Source organism: Lontra canadensis, unplaced genomic scaffold (assembly GCF_010015895.1).
Source record: "Lontra canadensis isolate GAN:19392208 unplaced genomic scaffold, GSC_riverotter_1.0 scaffold146, whole genome shotgun sequence".
Lineage (NCBI taxonomy): Eukaryota > Metazoa > Chordata > Mammalia > Carnivora > Mustelidae > Lontra > Lontra canadensis.
This window is the reverse complement of record NW_022631140.1, coordinates 1957061-1973707: the sequence shown is the minus strand read 5'-3', so window position 1 is coordinate 1973707 and position 16647 is coordinate 1957061. Positions and strand designations below refer to the sequence as shown.

The 16647-nt window shown below is 49.4% G+C and overlaps 1 protein-coding gene across 1 annotated transcript in view; it reads right to left on the bottom strand.

The window, feature by feature from the left end:
• GGA2 (golgi associated, gamma adaptin ear containing, ARF binding protein 2) overlaps positions 1-15731 on the bottom strand; it is a 39565-nt gene extending 23834 nt beyond the window's left edge. The window contains exons 1-2 of the mRNA XM_032844030.1: positions 15094-15731; positions 297-381 (exon numbers count right to left, since the gene is read on the bottom strand). Of these exons, the coding sequence (XP_032699921.1) occupies positions 297-381; positions 15094-15100 (92 nt within the window). The 5' untranslated portion in view covers positions 15101-15731. The remainder of the gene's footprint in view (positions 1-296; positions 382-15093) is intronic.
• Positions 15732-16647: the final 916 nt, after the last annotated feature.

Genomic DNA, 16647 nt, shown 5'->3' with positions numbered 1-16647 from the left:
ACACTTAAATTACGGAGAACACACTGATGTCTTTTGCATTGCCACATAACCTAGCTACATTCTATCCCTAACATTCAGGGGTCTCCTCAGCATTAGTCACTTAGAACACTCCATTTTTTTCCCCATTTGCTACCTCCAGGAAAATAATGTTCTCAGATCATGGAGAAAAAAAAAAAAAAAAAAAGGAAAGAAAGCCTCACTTTCTTTCTCTTAGGTCAAACAGACCCAAGAGACTGAAGCATGTACTTTGTCTGAGGTATCCTAAGTCAAGTGCATGTGTGTGAAGGTCACCTTACCCATTGGGATCGGTGTTCACCTGGTCACAGAAATTCTGGATAGCAGACCAATCCTGTTCTGACACGCTTGGGTCTGTGGCTTTATCTGTCAAGGAAATAAAAATAAAGAATGAAAAGAAATATACAACCACCCCTCCACAAATAAAGTGGTAGCCAAGGACGGTTCTAGCACACCTCCAGGGGATCAGACCCAGCAAGCAGACAGCTGAAACGGACAGGACCATGGCTATGCTATTGTCCACCATCAGGCACAGTGTCTGGCACAAGATACGGCCTCAGTGAAGACTGGCTAGCTGAATAAGCAAGTTTTTGTCCTGCAACAGACTCCCCTTCCGTGCAGTGGTTGGCCTACATGCGCCTCCCTCATGCCCCGTCAGGATTCCCCACTTTGGCCCTGCAATGAAGATGAGTGAGGGTCAGCATCCAGGAGGCTACCCCCACCCCTTTTGTTTTGAGAGAGAGAGAGAGAGTCAGAGGGAGAAGGAGAAGCAGACTCCCATTGAGCAGGGAGCCCAATATGCGGCTTGATGCCATGATCACGACCTGAGCCAACAGCAGCCGCTTAACCAACTGAGCCACGCAGGCGCCCGGAGGGAGGCTCCTTCTAACTTGCTCAGCTATGTGATGGTAAGGTCAGAATACACCACAAGGCTCTAGGTGGCTCCACTTGGTCATCTCATCCCCTCCTCAAAAACAATACCCCTACGTCTAACCCTCAGCTTACTGAGATCCTCTCTGACCGTCTGGGGTCAGAAGCTTCGCCATGCGTCAGCGACTTGTGCACTCTAAAAAAAGGACCTCCTTGCGTTCACTCCTCAAAATGCTGTTCCCTTCTGGAAACCTGCACATTCCCAGGGACCCCCCCAGATCCAATCACACTACGATCCCCCGATGAAATGTGAGGACACTATGCACTGAGAGGCTGGCGGCACAGCCAGAGATCTGTGCAGAAGGGGGATGATAAGAAGGCCTAAGATAAGACCCCAGCTCTGCTGAGGGGAGGGGTCATCGCTCCCCTTCCTGGTGCTGGATGACAGCAGCTTCTCCTGCCCTCCCCAACAATGCCGCCTAGAATTCCTGTCCAGCCACCCAAGAAGTGTGTCCGTTCCACACATCCTGCCCCAGATTAAACCAGGCTCTGCTCTTGCACAAAGGAGCTGCTGGGAGGCCTCTGTCCTATGCTTTCCTAACTACCCCCACTCCTTGCTGCCCACCTTTTGGGGGGCTACCCGTCCCTCCAGTGAAAGACCTCCCTGAAGGCTCCTGAGACAGAAGCTCTTTCAACCTCTGCAACTGGCTGATTCTAGGGTCCTGCTTCTGCTATTATTCCTTATGCCTAAACATTTACTCCTCTCCTCTCCTCTTAAAATCCCACCCATTTTTCAAGGCCCATCTGAATTTCCACCTTCTGGCCAGACCTCCTCTGGGCTGCTCCAGACCCTGTGATTCTCCTCCTGCCTCGGATTACAGAAGAGTCCAAGGTCAAGCAGAGTTTAACCTTTCATGACTGCAGCCACACTTCTGTCATGTGGAAGTCATGTGTCTCCCTAGCTCAACTGTGAGATTCAAAAAGCCAACTCCATTCTAAGTGAAAAAAGCCAACTCCATTCTAAGTGAAAAAAGACAACTCCATTCTAAGTGAAAAAAGACAGCAAGGGGGAACAAAGGAGCCACGCTGCCGTGGTCTGCATTCCCTCACCTGTTCCTCCTCCAAGCTCTTTCCTATGCTGGACCGCAAACCCTAGCCATCCTTTGAGCCCCAATTCAAATGCCACTTCAAAAAGACTTCCTCAATCTGTCTCCCACCCCTGCAAAACAGAAGCCTCTCTTCCTTCTCAGAAGGCCCACATATTACCTGCCCCCTTTCTTTTTTTTTTTTTTTAAAGATTTTATTAATTTATTTGACAGAGAGAGATCACAAGTAGGCAGAGAGGCAGGCAGAGAAAGAGGAGGAAGCAGGCTCCCCACTGAGCAGAAAGGCCGACGAGGGGCTCAATCCCAGGACCCTGAGATCATGGCCCCAGCCGAAGGCAGAGGCTTTAACCCACTGAGCCACCCAGGTGCCCCTACCTGCCCCCTTTCGATGGAGACCTCTAGCTCCAATCCTGACTAGCTACATGTCCTTGGGCTCTCAGAGCCTCAGTTCCCTCTACTATAAAGGAAAACAGCACCTTCCTCACAGGACACTCCTGAGTTTGTAAGATAGTGTCTAAAGTGCCTGGTATGGTAGCAAATATTAAAGTAATCAATAAAAGAGGCGCCTGGGTGGCTCAGTGGGTTAAAGTCACTGCCTTCGGCTCAGGTCATGATCTCGGGGTCCTGGGATCCAGCCCCGCATCGGGCTCTCTGCTCGACAGGGAGCCTGCTTCCTCCTCTCTCTCTAAAGTAATCAATAAAGTACAGCTAATCTTATTGTTCATTATAAGGCAAACTCTCTGCCTTTTACTTTAACAACACACGTATGTGTGACTTAATGCACCTAAAGGGAATAAAACTCTGGAAGGCAAAAGCCATATGTTCCTTGCAGTGCTTAGTACAATGCCTTCCTCAAAGGCACAAAATAATTACTCATGAAATAAATTATTTAAAGCAGTGATTCTCAGAGAGCCTGATTAAGGATGTCTGACTCATCTTAAATAATTCTGCTTGATTTTAGCTTTCTGAAGTTTTAGTTCACTACCAGGTCAAGATTGATGCCTCTGGGGCATTCAGAAACTCAATCCATGACTGGACCTAGAGCCGAGATCGGCAGGATCCAGCCATCCTCCTCCTCACCCCCTCCTCCCCGCCACTAAGTGAAGAGAATAAGACAGCCACCAGTTTTTCCAAGGAAAGGAAGAAGATACTTCTATGAGGTTAAGTTAGGCTCCAAATCCTTAACCAAGGCAAAGCAGGAAGATCCATAAAATGTAAGTTTATTTGTAATATGAAGATTCCTTCAAAGTTTATCTCAGCCCCCAAAGAGCAGTAGTAGTAATAGCTGCTATTTTTTTTTCTTTTGTGAAGAAGTTACTGTTACCAGCCACCAGGCTGAGTGTTTCCCAAGCCTCTCTTGGGTCTAGCTCAGAAGGGAGATTGCTACTATCCTCTCACCATTTTAGAGGCAAAGAAGCCTGCCCAGCCACAACTGTTACTGGAAAACAGCAACACAACTACAGTCCCGGGTCTGCCCCAAGCCAGGGTCCAAACATTTCTCTCAGTTCCTTGACCAAGGCAAGGCCTCTTTGGGAGCTAGCTTCAACCTCCTCGCCACTGTTATCCACTCCCTAAAGCAGGAAGACCTGTCTCATTCACATTCGCGTCCTCCAGAATGTCATGCACACAAATCTCTGCTGAATGAATGATGATTGGCCTTTCTCTCTGCAGAGCCTGGCCAGTTGGCTGGACCGATGTCTGACTCCAGGAGAGGGCCAGCCTGGTTCGGAAATAACAGGGTCTCTCATAACATGATGCCAGCCTGCCAGGCTGTTTCAGAGTCTTCTTGCGACTCCAGAGAAAACGACCCCCCCAAGGCCCAGCCACTGGGTCTCATCAGACCATAGTCCCAACCCGGGGTGCAGGACACCCATCTGCCCCAAGAAGTGGCAGGTGGCCAGCAGGGCACGGCCAGGAAAAGGACTTCTCAGGACTGCTCCAGGCATTAAAGTGGCTGCTTCAGCCGGCACTTGGACAGGACAGAGAACACTAGTGCCATGTATCTGCTTAATAAAAGCTGTGTTCCGGGCGCCTGGGTGGCTCAGTGGGTTAAAGCCTCTGCCTTCAGCTCGGGTTGTCATCCCGGGGTCCTGGGATCGAGCCTCTTGTCGGGCTCTCTGCTCAGCAAGGAGCCAGCTTCCCCCCTCTCTATGCCTATCTCTCTGCCTCCTTGTGATCTGTCTGTCAAATAAATAAATAAAATCTTAAAAATAAAATAAAATAAAAGCTATGTTCCTATGCATTTTAAGCCCACCACAGGGTGAGAGGTATTAAGAAAACAGCTGAGACCTCCAGCAGTGAGTGACATGGGTCATCTAAGAGTGACTAAATCCGAAGCCAAATCATCTCACACCAGCTACCAATGAACCACGAGAGTCTGACTCTGGCGCCAGGAGCAGCCTACACTGGACAGGGGAACCCTGAGGCTGTGGGGAAGCGGAGTGCTTCCTTGAATTCTAAGGAGCACTTAGAACTCAATCCTTTGGGAAGTACCCACCGACCCCTACCATCCAGCAGTCCTTCCGTTAAGCCCACGATGGGAGCCCGAGACCCACCATACGAATGCCCTGTGCTAGACTCTGAGATAAAGAATGAGCTAGCCCTCAAGAAGCAGGGAGAGTGGAAACAGACTGCAATCTGACCATACCCGATCCCCAAGAGAACCACAAAAGTGAGGCTGGAAGGAAGACAGGACATATCACCTGGGAGCAGGTCGAGGGGGGAAGGAGACAGGACTCTGCCAAGCATCCCACCAAAGGCACGTAGGATGGCCCAGAGCCCCTGGCAGTACCGCTGTGGCTACAGTCCCAGAGACCCACGGGGACCCAGCGCTGCTTTCAACATCCCACTAACAGGGAACCGGTTACATCAATCATAGTAAAACCTCACACGGTGGGGCGTCGGCTCTCAGCAACAAGAACGAGGCAGCTCTCTGGGAAGGCATGGGGAACCACCACCAAAAATCAATGGAGTTTTGGAGTGGGGGGTTGCAGAATGCACAAAAGCTATTTCTTTTTTAAAAGATTTTATTTATTTATTTATTTGAAAGAGAGAGAGAGAGAGGGAACACAAGGGAAACAGGAGAGGGAGAAGCAGGCTTCGCACCAAGCAGGGAGCCTGACATGGGGCTTGATCCCTGGACCCCGGGATCATGACTTGAGCCAAAGGCAGACGATTAACAACTGAGCCACTCAGGTGCCCCTATTTGCATTTTTTATACTCCTGGTAACACCTTCCTTCCCCCACCCCAATTTTTTTTTTTTAAGATTTTATTTGTTTATTTGACAGAGATCACAAGTAGGCAGAGAGGCAGGCAGAGAGAGAGAGAGACGGGGAAGCAGGCAGCCCACTGAGCAGACAACTCCATGCGGGGCTCGATCCCAGGATCCTGGGATCATGACCTGAGCCGAAGGCCGAGGTTTTAACCCACTGAGCCACCCAGGCACCCCCCCACCCCAGTTTTTATTAAATTCTGGTTAGTTAACATATAGCATAATGTTGGTTTCAGGAGAATTCAGTGATTCATTACTTCAGCTTCCTGATGTTCCTTTGAGGAACTACTCCCCAGTTCTAGACCCAAAGTTGTTTTTTTTTCCTCCTGCTAAGCTGATATGACTTTTGCCACTCACATCTGAAAAAAAAAAACACTAATGGTAATAATATCTAACACTCCGTGCTGGGCACCGTTCTCAGTGTTTCACATATATTAACTCTACGGTCAGATTACCACCATCCACATCTTCAAGACACAGCTGCCCTGCTTTGCTAAGGCAAGGTCTCCTAGTGACCTGAGCTTGGCAGTCCTCAGACCCCACCTACAAGGACTGCCTTCCCCATCCCGCCCAGATTCACAGTGTACTCCTTCAGCGACACTCCTGTCCTTTCCACACCATCAACCCTCTGCCTCCTCGGCCTTCCATTGAATCAGCTCCACTGTGCCCCACATCCCAGCAAATCCAGTTTAAACCATAGTTCGCCTCCTCTGATCCTACTAGGGGTGGAGAATCACAAAACCATGAAGACTACAGGAAACACTTCTGATGTCCAATCAACACTCCAAAGTCCAAACTCCAAGGATCTCAAGTGTGAGGGGGAAGGTGACCCTGCCCCTTTCCTCGAGGGGACATTTGGCGATATCTGGCAAAGCTTTTGGTTTAATGTGGGCATTCCGGTGTGTGGAGGCCAGGGATTCTACTAATGACGTTATAAAGCACAAGACAGACCCCCCCACTACACAGAATTATCAGACCCAATATGTCAACAGTGTCAAGGTTGAACTCCTGCTCTCAAGCACCCAGGTGGGCGCCCTTTTGTTTCCCTTACCAGCTGTTCCCGAACTTCCCCCACCTCCTTCCTCAAGCCCCCTATCCCGTTTCAGGCCCTGACACTTAGCAGGGAATGGTGGCAGTTACACAGAACCTTATTTGCATGTGTAATCATCTTTATCTCCTTCCCCATTCAGAAAAACAAAAGGTGCCCTTTCTCTCTGGAAGCCCGGTCACCCTTTTCTGCTCTGGCTCTGACCTCCCTCAGCATCTTCAAGGCCCTCGCCCATAGCTCCAGCATTGGACTTGGAATTTAAGGAGAGTTTCCAAAGGAACAGCAGCGAAAAGAGGGGCTTACAGGTGCCCCTCTCCTTACAAGATCTCCTTTACACCTAAATTCCCTCTAGCTACCCTCCCTCCCTCCTTTCACAAACACCACTTAAAAAAAAAAAAAAAGGAAGGAAGAAAAAAGGGCTGGTGACCAGGGGCTACACACTCCCTACATCAAACAAACTTTATATTTCAAATTAGTTGTTGCCAACTCTTCAAAACTCAAGAGATTTCACATAAAAATGTGGTTCTAGCTCTACCTGAAAAACCGGAAGATCTAGCAGCTTTGGGGCCACAACGGCCTAAAACAGTGGGGGCTGAAGAACCTACCCCTTGGGCAGTCAGGTTCCCTGTTATCTCCTGCAGCGGGTCAGCTGACCCTGTCCTCTCGGCCCATCCACCTGACTCTTTTTGGCAAATCCAGTCTAGGCCCGTTCTCTACCACCTCTCAACAGCCTTCCCCACCACTTACCTCAAAGATGCCTCATCAGTAACCTTTTAGTTGCCAAATTCAAGGTCTCCCTTCCTCCTGCCTCACACTACTCCATCTTTCTGCCCACCAACTATACCCCTCCTTTGAGATGGGTGGCTCCCCACCCTCCCAGCTTTCTCCTGCCCGTGTCCACTCTGCCTTCCACGTCACACTGCTTTTCCCACATGCTTCCTAAGTGCTGAGGTTCTCCATGCTCTGAGTGCAAACCTCTGCTCTTCTTACAGCCGCCTGCCTGGACAAGCTCTCTGCCAGTGAACCAGATTCCCACACCAGCTGTCAGCTCCCACCCTTTCTGCAGCTGAACACCTGCCCTGAGGGTCTCTTTTTGGCTGTGCCACTTGTACCTCAAACTCCACAAGTCAACCATCTCTTCCATCTTCAACTAAGTCCTCCTCACAGGTGAGACATTTCTAACGAACTAGCTACCGGAGCCCAAAACCTGGGATCCATCCTAGCTTTCCCCCAGTCTCCATTCGAATGCATCCAAGGCTGCTGACTGTGCCTGCTAATTATTTCTAATGTCAGTCCCAATGCCTTTGTCCTACTTCAGCCCCTAAGCACTACCCAAAACAGCTTTTTTTTTTTTTAAGATTTTATTTATTTATTTGACAAAGATCACAAGCAGGCAGAGAGAGAGAGAGAGAGAGAGGAGGAGGAGGCAGGCTTCCCACTGAGCAGAGAACCCGATGTGGGGCTCGATCCCAGCACCCTGAGATCATGACCCCAGCCGAAGGCAGAGGCTTTAACCCACTGAGCCACCCAGGCACCCCACCCAAAACAGCTTTTAACTTACTCTCCCTCCGTGGCCTAGCCTCCTTAATCACTTTGGCTCCACATGGCTGCAGGTGAGGCTTTTAATAAGTGTACCCGATCAGATGCTCCCGCTGAAAATTCCACCTCCACCCCACCACAGGATAAAACAGAAATTCCTTCCTGCAGCATACAAGCCCCAATTAGCCCTGGAGCTTCTTTTCCAGGCTCTTTGTTCTCTAGGCCTTACACTCCTGCAGTTTCCACTACTGGTTCCCAGAAGGCTCCACGCCCTCCCGGCCAGCTTTTTGCACATGGTTTCCTGTGCCTGAGTGCCTGAGATGTTTTCACCTCCACTCTCCACTCAAATGCTATGTCTGCTGTGACAATCCCCAGGTAAACCGATCAAATCCTATCATCGCATGTAAAGCAAACAGAGCCGCACCCCCAATTTCCCATAATTACAGCAAGGTGCCCATACTTCAGGCTTGGACCCACTAAACAAAATCTTTCTGTTCAAGGACCCTGTGTTAGACATCTCAGGATTCTCAGCACCTAGCAAAGCCCCATACAAGGCGCATAATCTGTACCTTCCCTGAATTTCAATTCCTCATGGGTTACCCCTACCAGCCAGGGCTGTCATGAAGCTCACCATACACATGTCAGGCCAGAGTAAACATACACAAAAGGTATAAAGGTCTTGTTTTGACATTAACAACAGCGGCCTGATAGAGATCTGTGCCAGCTGCAGAGAGACCGCAAGAAGCTGCCTGGCTTGCACGAGTCTCCTTCAGGGTAAACGTCCTCTTCTCCAAAACGGGGCTAATAATAGAAACTGCCTCTTGGGGTCGTAGTGAGGAGTAACAATGGCTGAAATGCTTCTCGCACAGTGCTTGACACAAAAGAAAAGCTCCACAAACGCTAGCCATTACGTGAATCATGTTTGTGCTGCGACGACAGTGGAGGTGGGCAGTGGCAGGGGGCCGAGCACCCAGTCCCGGGTTCCGCCGCCCGGCGGGCTCCTGAGGCTCCTCCGGGGAACCCGGAGCGATCCCCGCACCCACGCCCGGCCCAGGCCCCGGCCCACGGCCACCTGCCCGCCGCCGCCGCCGCCGCGTCAGAAGAAAAAGGCCCGGGGAGGCGGGAAGCCAGGCCTCACGTGTGGTGCTGGGCCCCCGCCGAGGGGCGGCCCCGCTACTCACTGAGCCACAGCTCCAGCGCCGCCGCCGGCCCCGGGGGCCCCTCGGCCGACTCTGCCCCCGCCGCGGCCCCGGCTGCCACTGTCGCCGCCGCCGCCATGGCCCGTATCCCACCGCTCAAACTGCGACCGTCTCTGCCGTCTAGCAGCCGCCGTCCGGCGCAATCCCGGGCTGCCGACGCGGCAGGCGAGGGTTGGCACGTGATGGGGCGGGTCTTGGTGCAGCCCCGCCCAGCAGCCAAGCCCCGCCTCCTTGCGGGCCCCTGGGCCCGGGGCGCCGCCTCGCAGAGATGCCTCCCCTCAGCAGAGGCTAAGTTTGCCCAGTCTTCTAGACCAGCAACGGAGTCAAAACCTATCAACCAGCGTCGCGAAGCCTGCGTGCTCTGGTCCTTCTGGAGTAGGCTTGTTGGATGAGATGCAGTATACCCAGTTCAACTTGATTTTCAGATAAACTAGAAATAGTTTTTTTGAAGGGGCTAGTATTTTTTTTAAATATTTTATTTATTTATTTTACAGACAGATCTCAAGTAGGCAGAGAGGCAGGCAGAGAGAGAGGAGGAAGCAGGCTCCCCGCTAAGCATGGAGTCCGATGTGGGGCTCGATCCCATGAACCTGAGACCATGGCCTGAGCTGAAGGCAGAGGCTTTAACCCACTGAGCCACCCAGGTGCCCCTGGGGGGCTAGTATTTTTACTCAGTGGGAAGTATCCAGGAGGGTCTTCCCCCATACCACCTTCTCTGAAACGACACACCTGCTTTCCATCATAATACCTTCTTTTCTCCATCACACGTTACACCATTGATACTAGATATTGCTTATTTTGTTAAAGCATAATTTTTCCTCAAAAAAGTCATGATTCTCATACATATTGAAATGAACACGTGTTAAATATCTTAACTCTTTTGTTTTAAAGATTTTATTTATTTATTTGACACAGAGAGAGAGAGAGATGACAAGTAAGCAGAAAGGCAGGCAGAGAGAGAGGGAGGAAGCAGGCTCCCTGCTGAGCAGAGAGCATGACGTGGGGCTCGATGCCAGGACTCTGAGACCATGACCCAAGCCGAAGGCAGAGGCTTTAACTCACTGAGCCACCCAGGCGCCCCTTAACTCTTTAATTAAATGAGGGGAACTGGGGCACCTGGGTGGCTCAGTGGGTTAAACCACTGCCTTTGGCTCAGGTCATGATCTCAGGGTCTTGGGATCAAGCCCCGTATCGGGCTCTCTGCTCAGCAGGGATCCTGCTTCCCCCCTCTCTGCCTGCCTCTCTGCCTACTTGTGATCTCTCTCTGCATGTCAAATAAATAAATAAAATCTTAAACAAAATAAAAATAAATGAGGGGAACTGAGGAGATGTGATGATATAATTCATTTAAATGAGAGAAAGTGTTGGGGGCACCTGGGTGGCTCAGTCGGTAGAGTGTAAGACTCTTGATCTCCGGGTTGAAAGTTGAAGCCCCACATTGGGTAAAGAGATTACTTAAATTTTTAAAAAGAAAAGGCTAATGTGTACAGAATAAAGGAATGTTGGAACACATGGATAAATGGATACAAAACTAACTTTTCCATCAGCAGTGGGGGCTGTCCATCCAACTTGCAGAATAATTTGCATTACTATATATCTATGAGTAACCTCTTATAGGAGGTCCGTGAGACAATGAAAGGCCATGCTATCTAGACAATGATAATTTTCCTTCGAAGAACTAATGGTCTATACTCCATTGCCTGTTTCACCCTACTACTAAAAGCAAAAACTGCTCTGTACACATCCATATCCCCAGTACCTGGAATAGTGCCTAGCACAAGAGTGCCACTCAAGATTTGTTGAATGGCCAAATGAACCTTAGTAGTAGTAAGAGGTAGCTATATGGCTTTAGGTCCTGTCTCTCAACAAGGACTTCACTTCCATCTTGACCTCAGTCTGTACTTTCTAGTTGGTTAAGTTCTTTCCAGCTTATCTCTTAACTGTGGCAAATGGCCCCCCACACAGAAAGCATCCTGCGATGGGAACCAACACTACCCCCGCCAGAAGTAGGGATTGCCTTGGGCCAACAAGATCCTGTGATTGACCCTAATCATCGTCATTGATGACCTGAACTTCTCTGCCCACCATTGCCCCACATTTTGCTTAGACAAACCTGGAAGTATTTTCAGTACTTTGGAGATATTCTTTGAGATGTTACTCCACTCCCTTCCCCGTGCTGGCCTCACTGTAATATGTCCTTTTCTTGCTTCATTGCCACCATCTCTCTGCCTTTGGATTTTATCGGTAGTGATGAAGCACACCTGAGCTGTTTGGGACCCTCAGAGCCAGGGGCTCTTGTACCTTTGTGGCCCAGTGACATCCCTACCCCTGAGTAAATTTACAGTCTTATCACCATGGTGTTGTCGGAGTTTCAGCATAAGTCAGCTACACACATCTCCGTCTGACTGCTGCCCATAGCATCTCTCTACATGGAAATTGTCATGAAAGCTGTTTGCCAGCTTCTACACTAAACCTTTTACAGTTGTTACCTGTCTTAACTCGGGCTGTTGTAACAGAATACCCCAGACTCGGTGGCCTAAACAAGCATTTTCTCACAGGTTTGGAGGCTGGGAAGTCCCAGATAAGGTGCTGCAGACGGGGTCCCTGGTAAGACTCCACTTCCTGGTTTGCAGAGGGCTGCCATATTGCCACGTGCTTCCAAGGGGGAGGGAGCGGAGGGAGGGATAGAGAGAGCACTGTGGTCTCTTCCTCTTATAAAAATACTAATCTCTTCATGAGGGCTCCACCCTTGTGATCACATCTAAACTAATTAACTCCCAAAGTCCCACCTCCAAATACCAGCACATAGGGGCTTAGAGCTTCAACATAACGAATTTTCGGGGGACAGCTTCCACCTACCACATTATTCATATAGGGGAAACTTTGTTTTTCAAAGAAACTGCACTATCTGTAGCAGACCCTTCCATGTTCTCTGTATTTGGTTCTTTGGGAATTATGGTAATCTCTGTAAACTGTAGATAACTGAAAGCAATTAAAAATTATTCTTGTCTAGGGGAGCCTGGGTGGTTCAGTGGGTTAAAGCCTCTGCCTTTGGCTCAGGTCATGATCCCAGGGTCCTGGGATCAAGTCCCGCTGTCTGCTCGGTGGGGAGCCTGCTTCTCTCTCTCTCTCTCCCTGCCTCTCTGCCTACTTGTGATCTCTGTCTGTCAAATAAATAAATCTTTAAAAAAAATTATTCTTGTCTATAAGCATGCAAATGACTTGTCCTGGGAAGATACAAACTGCTTCATGTGGAAAAACCAGTTTGCCTCCATTTCAATACTCCTGATCTATAAATATGTGTGTCCTATGGATTCTCCTTTGAACTGGTTGTAACATCGCCTCAGTATCTTCACTAATGAGTCAAATAAAATCTTTAACCCTTGTTCATCTCTTGAAAATCCTAAACACCTGGTGACACTGGAGCAGCGTTTCCTCATTGCAACATATGTCTGGAGATGACTGGAGACTGCGCCCTACGGAGGGGCAGGAGCTGTCCATCAGCCAGGGACCATCCATCACTGCCAATACTTCTTACACCTGACTTATGTTACTGATTTTAAGCAACCGCACTCATTCAACATTCTGACTTGTGGATCAGTAATTTTCCAATGGGCCTTTGCTAGAATCACCTGGAGGGCTTGTTAAAACACATCATGCAGGGGCGCCTGGGTGGCTCAGTGGGTTAAAGCCTCTGCCTTCAGCTCAAGTCATGATCCCAGGGTCCTGGAATCGAGCCCCACATCAGGCTCTCTGCTGAGCAGGGAGCCTGCTTCCCCCCCGCCCTCTCTCTCTGCCTACCTGTGATCTCTATCAAATAAATAAATAAAATCTTTAAAAAAAAAAACACACATCATGCAGGGCCCAGCCCACACGGTTTCTAATTCAGTAGGTCTGGGGTGAAGCCCAAGAATCTGTCTTTCTCATTAGTCTCCAGGCGATGCTGATGCCGTTGGCCTAGGGACTGTAACAGAGAGATAAAAGGGTAAGTGGGTAGTAAGGAAGTGGACTGGGAGGTCAGGACAGGGGCTGGGTTTCTATACCATTGAACTTCTGCACTTTATAGATGGAAAATAATTATTGGTGGAACCGGAATCTTCTGGCTCTCCCTATCTAGCTTTAAACACCAGATGGGAAGTAACTGTACCTCAAGTCCTTTCTTTTGTATGTCTTGTTCCCTCAGCCTGGAACGACCTCCCTCTGCTGTCTGTCAAACTACCTCAGTGTGGGGCTGCCAGATTTAACCAATAAAAATAAGGGAAGCCCAGTTAAATCTGTATTTCAGACACACACACAAATTTTTAGTACAAGTATGTCCCAAATATTGCCTGGGACATACTTATGCTAAATAATTACTCAATATTTATCTGAAATTGAAATCAAAAGGTAAAACCCAACTCATTTTAAAGAAAACGTTCCCTGACTGGCTTCCCCCCCACACCCCCGCACCCAGGGATTCCATATCCCTGTAGCAATTCCATTGGTTCTCCACCATGAGCTACACACCCGCCTTACTGAGATGCTCTCTGAGGTGGGGGACCTTCTCTTTTGTTTTTTTTTAAAGCTTAACAAATGTAAATACATACATAGACATAGAAATAATTGGGGGTGAGAAACTCCTGTCGACTGAGTGTCTATCATTTTTTAAAGATTTTATTTATTTGAGAGAGTGAGCGAGAGAGAACACGGGCACAGGACCAGGGGGAGGGATAGAGGGAGGGGGGAGGAGGAGAAGCAGACTCCTTGCTGAGCAGGGAGCCCAACGTGAGGCTCAATCCCAGAACCCTGGGATCATGACCTGAGCGGAAGGCAGACGCTTAACAGACTGAGCCCCTCAGGCACCCCTGAGCGTCTATAATTAATGAGACTTTATTATTCCTCTCCACATCCCCAGGCATCAGAGGGCCTGGCACACAACAGGTATTTGTCAAATGAATGAATAAAGCCAGGACTGAATAGACTCCGTTTAGAGGTGTTCCTCAGGTGATGAAAGCCTCCCCTCTTTGGTTGGGCTGTCCTACTGCCATCAGGTTTGGGGAAGTGGTGGGAGGGGGCAGAGCTGAGGGGGCTCGGGCCTAGAAGAAAAGGCCGTGGCCCTAACATTTGGCCCAGCTATAAAGGATAAGTTGGAGATCCCCCAGGCCATGATAATGAGCACAAGTGCCAAGACAAACTTGTATTGCCTTCCAAATTTAAAAAAAAAAAAAAACCACATTCATTTCCTGTGATTCACTAATGAAAATAGTTACCCCCAGTGATGTGAAGTTCCTGGACACTGCAGCATTCTTGCTAAACATAGGGACCTCGGCGAAGCCAGCACCTGTGCACTTGACTGCTCACCCTGACCATCTGATCCAATCAGAGGTGGATCTGGTCTTTGACTCGACAGTGTCTCTGGGCAGCCACCGTGTGAAGCAGAGCTATTCTCACCACCAGGGGTACAATGGTGAAGACAGGAGGCCTCATCCTCCTGGACCTTACTGACACCAGCAAATCACCGCAGAACTCCTTACACACCCAACCAGTCACGGAATCAATTCCAGTTGGGTGCTTTGGAAAAGAAGAGGGTGCTGCTGATGAAAGACAACAGGAAGACCTGCTGGGAATAAGTCAGAGGCTTCCCTGCCGTGACAGTGGAGCTGAGATCTGAAGGCTCGGAAGGAGGTGACCAGGCAAAGCCAGAGAAGAGCGGGTTGACAGGTCTTCCAGTCGCAGAGAACAGTAGTACGAAGGCAGGAAGGAGATGTGGCTGGGGACCTCGGGATGGCTTCTGTGGTTGGAGCCAGGCAAGAGGGCACGTGAGGGGCTGTGAGGCGTGAAGTGCAGCTGGGGAGATAGACCAGGGTCAGGCTGTGATGAGGAAGTGTGGCTTCATCCCGACCACAGCCCTCCTTCGTGCCTCATTTTCCAATCATCTCCTATCAAGTCTCCCTGCTTCTGGTCTGGTTCCGCTCACATCTCACAGCAGCAAAGCTCTCAGGAGGAGCTTTCAAATAATCCGATCATGTCGCTTCCCTGCTCAAAACATTTCAAAGGCTCCTCACCTTCCATCTCCCCAAGAGTTAACTCATGTCTTCACTAAGAGAACCCGCACTGTGTTCAAGTGCCCAGGGCTCCCCAACCCAGCCATGTACCTCAGGGAAGAGCTTGCCCTGCCCCCAGCTCTGAGTCTGACCAACCTATGCAGATGCCTTCCCCTCCTTCCCCAGAAGTTCAAGAATGGGGAAGTAAAGCAGTAAAGGGTGCTTGGAGAAAAGTTTCTTTGCATTTAGGGAGACCTGCAGAAAGCCACGATCTCTGACAGCACACAAAGGAGGAAGTGCAGAGAGGCCCAAGCTCTTAAGGCAAGCCAATTGTCAGCACAGGAAACCAACCCAAGGCTATTGGCTGGGGCCAATACAGCAGAGATGGAAATGCAGAGACCTGGGGTCCTTACTGACGTCACTGAACGTTTAATTAACCAACCCTAGAGCCTGCCTTACCTCCTGAACTTCCTGTTACATGAAATACTAGATTTTATTTTAAGCTGGTTTGAATCTCAGTTGTTTTTGTTGCTATTTCCATCAGATGGTGTACCCTGATACCCTTAACCTGGCAAAGAAGGGCCATTTTGGGGGGCGCCTGGGTGGCTCGGTTTGTTAAGTGTCTGCCTTCAACTCAGGTCATGATCCCAGGGGCCTGGGATTGAGACCCACACTGGGGCTGCGGGGGGTGGGGTAGTCTCTTCTCAGCGGGGAGCCTGCTTCTCCCTCTGCCCCTCCCCCTGCTCATGCTCTTTCTCTGTCAAATAAAGAAAAATCTTAAAGAAAAAAAAAAAAAGGCCATTTGGAATTTCCCTCTGCCTGGTTTCTCAGCCACTTTCTACACCCCCTCAACTCCTACCCTTACTTCCAACCATGCTCATCTTTATGAAGTTCTCCTTTCCTCCTTTTACTCGGAATACCCTTCCAACCCCCACGGACCTGGGAAACTCCTACTCATCCCTTAGAACCTTGTTCAAAGGTCACTTCATCTATAAAGCTTCTGGTACCCCTGAAGCTCCCTCTGGGGGTGCCTGGGTGTCTCAGTGGGTTAAGCCTCTGCCTTCAGCTCATGTCATGATCTCAAGGTCCTGGGATCAAGTCCTGGATCGGGTTCTCTGCTCAGTGGGGAGCCTGCTTCCCTCTCTCTCTGCCTGCCTACTTGTGATCTATCAAATAAATAAATAAATAAAATCTAAAAAAAAAAAAACCAACCCCAAAATGGGGTGCCTGTTTGGCTCAGTGGATTGAGGCCTCTGCCTTCGGCTCGGGTCATGATCCCACGGTCCTGGGATTGACCCCCACATTGGGCTCTCCGCTCAGCGGGGAGCCTGCTTCCCCCCCCCCGCCCCGCCTGTCTGCCTACTTGTGATCTCTGCTGTTAAAGAAATAAATAAAATCTTTAAAAATAAATAAAATTAAATAAATAAATAAATAAATAAATAAATAAATAAAAGCCTCCCTCTCTGGACCCTGCTATCACCCAGAGGGTACTCACTTTCTAAGTATTCAACACTCTCGGGCCCTGGGAAGGTAGCGATTTTGTCATATGACGAATATATTAACTGATGACTAGAC